This window comes from Otolemur garnettii, unplaced genomic scaffold, assembly GCF_000181295.1.
Source record: "Otolemur garnettii isolate 467f Iridium unplaced genomic scaffold, OtoGar3 scaffold00010, whole genome shotgun sequence".
NCBI classification, from domain to species: domain Eukaryota; kingdom Metazoa; phylum Chordata; class Mammalia; order Primates; family Galagidae; genus Otolemur; species Otolemur garnettii.
This window is the reverse complement of record NW_003852405.1, coordinates 14,460,043-14,466,446: the sequence shown is the minus strand read 5'-3', so window position 1 is coordinate 14,466,446 and position 6,404 is coordinate 14,460,043. Positions and strand designations below refer to the sequence as shown.

At 44.6% G+C, this 6,404-nt stretch overlaps 1 protein-coding gene across 4 annotated transcripts in view; it reads left to right on the top strand.

The window, feature by feature from the left end:
* SLC44A3 (solute carrier family 44 member 3) overlaps nt 1-6,404 on the top strand; it is a 75,025-nt gene that overhangs the window by 26,418 nt on the left and 42,203 nt on the right. For all 4 annotated transcript variants that reach the window (XM_023509832.1, XM_023509831.1, XM_023509833.1 and 1 more), the window contains exon 10: nt 5,136-5,301. In XM_023509832.1, the coding sequence (XP_023365600.1) occupies nt 5,136-5,301 (166 nt within the window). The remainder of the gene's footprint in view (nt 1-5,135; nt 5,302-6,404) is intronic.

The following is a 6,404-nucleotide window of genomic DNA, read 5'->3' as shown; positions in this document are numbered from 1 at the left end:
TAGAGAGGAATATTTTGATGAAGAGGGAGAGAAGTGCCAAAGAGATACCTTTGGCTTGGCACCTGTGGCTCAAGTGGCTAAGGTGCCAGCCACATACACCTAAGGTGGTGGTCGAATCCAGCCCAGGCCACCAAACAACAATGACGGCTGCAACCAAAAAAATAGCTGAGCATTGTGGCGGGCACCTGTGGTCCCAGCTACTTGGGAGGCAGAGGCAGGAGACTCGCTTGAGCCCAAGAGTTGGAGGTTGCTGTGAGCTGTGATGCCACAGCACTCTAACCCAGGGGGATAGCTTGAGGCTCTGTCTCAAAAAAAAAAAAAAAAAAAGAGAGATACCTTCAAGTAGGTGAGAAAGGGTGGGATCTAACAGAGGGGGTGTCCTTGGGATCATGGACCATTAATCATATTAAAGGAAGGGGCTCAGATTTCAGACATGGTTGATCGCTGGTAGGTGTGGGGTATAGGCACCTAGCAGAGGTTTTCTGATTAGTTTTCCAAGAGAAGCAGAAATTAAGATCATTAGTACGAGGGAGGATGGGAAAGAAACTCTGAGAGATTTGGGAAGAAATTATAAAATAATTGCCCCAAAGAAGGGGAAATAAATAGACTAACATGGGAACATGGGAGTTCCCGAAACCTACATGGAGGGTATCTTCTTTCTTTTTTTGTTTTGCCTCTTCTGTTTTTCTCCCAGTAACTAATGTGCAGCGTAATGCCAACATGCAGTGGATGGGCGATTATTTGAGTTAATTTCAGAAGTGTAATCATACCCACCTATATCATTCATAGCTGCCCCTGTATGGCGCCTACAGTTCTAAACACCTTACACATTTGCTGTGCTGACCCATAACAGCTCCGTATGTGGTGTTTAGAGCCACCAGACAGGATGAGCTTGCTAAGGGTGTCAGAAGTAGGTATTACCATCCTCTGCGTCCAGGTGATGAAACAGATTTTTTTTTTTAGACATTGTTTCACTTTGGCGTCACAGCTCACAGCAACCTCAAACTCTTGGCCTCACGTGATTCTCTTGTCTCAGCCTCCTGAGTAGCTGGGACTACAGGCGCCCAACACAGCGCCCGGCTTTTTTTTTTTTAAAGAGAGAGGGTCTCGCTCAGCCTGGTCTCGAACTCATGAACTCAAGCAATCCACCCACCTTGGCCTCCCAGAGTGCTAGGATTACACCGCACCCAGCTGAAACAGATTTTTAAAAAGGTCCCATAACTTGCCTGAGCTTGCTCAGCCATCAGGGGACAGTGCAGAGAGGTGACTCTTAGCCTGTGTGACTCACGTGCCTGAGCCTGTAATCACTGTCCCAAGCTTGCCTTCTTCACTCTATTCATCTTTGCCGTGAGAGAACTGTGGCCCAAATTAGTGTCACACGTATCACAGCTGAGCCTAGAACCAGGTCTTCTCCCAATTCAGTGCCCTTTCCTTCCCCATCCTCCAAGATCCCTTGTATCTTGGGATCTAGCTATAGCCCAGTTCTCTCCGACGCCATGGTGGTAGCCATAGTGCTCAGGCCCTAGTATCAAAGCCACCGGTGGCGTGGGGAGGGGCTCTTGCCTGCAGTGACACAGTCGTCCAGCAGAGGGCACTCGCATGCGCCTGAGCGCATCCGCCCCGCCCACAGGCTCTGTAACCCGCAGACTGCAGACTGCAGGCTGCATCCGACTTCTGTTTCCAGGCTTTTGTCCTCGTTCTGCAGCAGTTCTCAAGCAGGCCCTCAGGTGGCTGTTTGCCCCCCAGGTGGCATTTGGCCACGTCCAAAGACATGTTGGGTTGTCACAACTGGAGGAGGGGAGAGAGGCCAGGCGTACTGCTGACATCCCCTGGTGCTGGGGACCATCCCCTACCCCACCAATATGTCATTTGGTGTGTTGAGAGGGGGAGAAATCTTGCCCTGAGCCCCAGAAACAAATAGAAGATGGCTTTGATATGAGCGTTCAGAATGATAGTGCCATCAGCCGAAAGTAACTTAGGGGTTCTACTTCTCTGGGGAATCCCGAAGCCTCTAAGGTCTAATCAGGTCTAAGTGAGAACTACTCTGACCATTCCCACCCCTGCGATGAGCTGGCAGGTGTGTGAAATGTGGCAGGGAGGCCGAGACAGTATGCTTGTTCCCTGGCCCAAGCACTTTGCTACCCCAAAGTGGTCTCTGAGTCCACTGATCTTGGGGGGGAGAGGGGGGGCGGCGGCCTTCTTTGGAACTGGGCATGTTCTCAGAAACATGCCTATTTTGGAAAAGCACAGGCATTTAATCCATGCCTTACCTGAAACAGAGATTGCCTCCAAGCTAAAATGAGCCTATTGCTTAATAAAGTATTAACTTCTCTCTGTGAGTCAAGCTGTTCCACTGTTTCAGTGTGACTCCTGTTCAGTGGGGCTCGGTGCAGAGTGGAGAGTAAGGAACTGAGACCAGCCTTGGTCTGTGGAATCAGTTCTGCTCCGCAGCATAACCATCCGCTCCCCTTTCTTTCTCACAGACCCCGTTGTGATGTCTAAAGACAGGTGAATTGTGAACCTAAAGTCAATTTATAGCTCTGGCAGGAAATAGGAAACGTTTTTAAATGCTGTTCAAGTTGTAGTTTGCACTAAAGACCAAAGTTCTCTTCTTCTTCACTGACAGTAGTTGACTTAAAATCCATGGTGGGAAGATGTCTAGAAACCAAATGCAGCCACAGAGCTGGGACTGGGTTTACCAGAGTCTGCAGGGCTAACTCAAGGGCTTCTCTAGATGAGGGAAAGGAAAGCTGGGGTTAACCACATGAATGCCTAACATTCTGAGGGCTCCCTTGCTGGCTACAGTTGAATGCAGTACTGTACTCTTGCCATTCAATAATAATCATCATCATTATTTCTGAAAGAGCTCAGGAAATTTCACCCTAAAACATGACTCCTTGGTATAAAGAGTATTTTGAATTAAAGGTGCTTAGAAATCAACAGGCTGAGGGCGGTGCCTGTGGCTCAAAGGGGTAGGGCGCTGGCCTCATATGCCGGAGGTGGTAGGTTCAAGCCCAGCCCCGGCCAAAAACTGCAAAAAAAAAGAAAGAAAGAAAGAAATTAACAGGCTTCATTATAATCTAGTTGTCTGTACCCTCGTGTTAATCTGAAATTAAAAAAATAAATAATTAATGGGCAGCACCTATGGCTCAAAGAAGTAGGATGCTGGCCCCATATGCTAGAGGTGGTAGGTTCAAACCCAACCCTGGCCAAAAAAACTGCAAAAAAAAAAAAAATTAAATTAAAATTAAAAAAAAGAAATCAACAGGCTTTCTCTCTTTCTTCATAAAAAACAGACCCATCAACAAGAATAATCGACTTCCCTTTTCCTCCCTGTTATTTCAGTACGTTGCAGGAAAAAAGATCAAGAATATTCCTAGGCTCGGCGCCTATAGCTCAACCGGCTAAGGCGCCAGCCACGTACACCTAAGGTGGCGGGTTCAAATCCCCAGCCCGGACCCGCCAAACAACAATGACCGCTGCAACCAAAAGATAGCCGGGCGTTGTGGCGGGCGCCTATGGTCTCAGCTACTTGGGAGGCGGAGGCAGGAGACTCGCTTGAGCCCAAGAGTTGGAGGTTGCTGTGAGCTGTAATGCCACGGCACTCTACCCAGGGGGACAGCTTGAGGCTCTGTCTCAAAAAAAAAAAAGAATATTCCTAGACCTGGCCCAAGGCATTTTAAATATGATGCCTCTCCCTCGCGTTTTGTTTTTTTGTTTTTATTTTTGTTTTTTGTTTGTTTGTTTGAGGTAGAGTCTCACTCTGTTGTCCAGGCTAGGGTACCCTGGTGTCAGCCTAGTTCACAGCACCTTCAAGACTCCTGGTTCAAGTGATTTTCCTGCCTTGGCCTCCTGAGTATCTGGGACTACAGGTGCCCACCACAATATCAGACTAATTTTTCTATTTTTAGTAGCGAGTGGGTCTTTCTCTTGCTTAGGCTAGTCTCAAACTCCTGAGCTCAAGGGATCCCCCCACCTTGGCCTCCCAGAGGTAAAATTATAGGTATGAGCCACCATGCCTGGCCACCTGAGATTAATTTTATTTCCAAGGACAGTCATTTACAAGTCAATCTCTTTCCCCCCCAATTCATTCATTCTCCCAAGTATCTATTCACACTTCCTTATAATCATTTATTGCCCCTAAACAGAATTACTTGTATTCCTCATCTATCCCTCCCCTCTAAAATGACAGTAAATAACTTTCCAGATCTCATTGGGATATTGGGAAATCACTCTGTGTTGCTCCCTGTACACACAGTAAATAAATCTCTTTATCTTGTTAATCTACTTCATTGTGAGTTGGTCTTTCAGCAAACCTTCCAGAGTGAAGAGGAAGGTCCCTCTCACCTCCATATCACTGATGGGGTGATAGTTCTATGGACTAGGTGCTCTACCAAGCATTTTCCAAGTAACCTCACTCCATGCTCAAACTACTACTAGGAAAGAGGAACTCTAAGCAATGTTGCTAAAACTCCTAGAGGCCAAATAACTTGCCCCAGGCTATGCACGAAGGTGTCAAGCTGGAATCTGTACCTAGAAAGGTTAACACTGAGGCCCAGTAGACATTTCAATGTGCTAGAAGAGGTTCCCCTTGAAATGAAATCTGAACCAGATCCCTTTGGGAAAACAAAGACTCTTGTCTTCTTTTTTATCAAGTTGAAGTGTTTTGTGTAAGGTTCTATTACATGGTTCTAATGGCTTTGTGTGGTTTCATCAATGTAACAAGTTCGGTTTGCATCATAAAGGGATGTAGTGGAGTCCAGTGTGTTCTGGTTTATGTTCTCCTTCCACTAATCATGAGCAATGAAACTTCACAAAAATTTACTTAACTCTTCCAAACCTGTTTCCATATATACAAAGAGGGATGAGCCCTTGAGTATATGTCAAGTGTCATGGGAATTGCCTACCAATAATCATCACTGTAATTATCATTATTGATATTATTTAGAAGTTACATATGTGTTCTCAATTTTTAGTTTTTGCAATGGAAATTTTAAATCAGGATAGGTGCACCACATTTTACTGTGCTTCATGTAACACCAAAGGCCAAGCATAAAGAATTGTGGCCTGTTGAACCATCTTCCATGCTTAGGAAAACAGTGATGGTAAAGCATGTTTATGTTTTTAAACTTTAGGAGCTGCCCAGGTTATTGAAGGTGGCCAAGTGGAATATAAGCCTCTTTGGGGCATTCGGTGTATGTGGTGGTACCATTTAATTGGCCTCATCTGGACAAGCGAATTCATCCTGGCATGCCAGCAAATGACTATAGCTGGGGCAGTGGTGACTTGTTATTTCAACAGGTATGTCCAGTGTTTTTCTCCTGTTAGTTTGTCTATGTAATTTTCTACATGTTTCATATTGTGTAACTCAGAAGAGGTCTGATGATTAAGTTTGTGAAATCGCCACCATGCACTTACATTGGCAGCACTGTGCAAACAACTTGGTAAGGTTTCATAACCTTAGAATATCAGTATCTCACAGTGGTGTTCATGTCAACATGTGGTGGTGTTTTGCTGAGTGGTGTTCATTATTGTCATGTACAATTTTGAATTATGTTAGACCTTGAATTAGAGCAATGAACAAACATTAAATTTATTACACTTGGCAAGAATGAAAGTGAAATCAGGTACATTTTAGTTCAAATTTAGGGGATAATGCTATGAAGAAAACAGCCATCTACAAATGGATTAAGCATTTTTCTGAGGGTAGAGAAAGTATCACTGATGAAAAGAGGTCAAGACAGCCAATAACAAGCAGAACTGATAAAAACATTGCAAAAATTAGTTAAATTGTGCATCCGAATCATTGGCTGACTGTGAGAAGCATAGCAGACTAGTAAATATCAATAGAGAAACAGTTAGAAAATTTTAACTGAAGATCTTGGCATGAGAGCAGTGTTTGTACAAATGATCCCAAAGAAGTGTACTACAGGAGCAAAAAAGAGCCAAAGTTTTCCAAGATCTTTTGGAGAGGCAAGACAATGTTTTGGGCTATGTTATCATTGGTAGTAAAACATGAATGTACCAATCTTACCCTGAAACAAAGTGCCAAAGTGCACAATGGAAGTCAGCCAATTCTCCATGACCAAAAAAATTTTGTCACTCCAAATCAAGAGTCCAACGAATGTTGCTAATCTTTTTTGATATGAGAGGGATTAGTCATTATAAATTTGTACCAACTGGACAAACAGTTAACCAAGTTTACTCTTCGGAAGTGCTGAAAAGGCTATGTGACAACTACCTGAACTTTTCACTAATAACTCATGACTCTTGCACCACACCAGTGCACCCACTCTCACTGCACTATCTGTGAGGGGGTTTTTAGTCAGTAAACAAATAACTGGCTCGGTGCCTATAGCTCAACCGGCTAAGGCGCCAGCCACGTACACCTAAGGTGGTGGGTT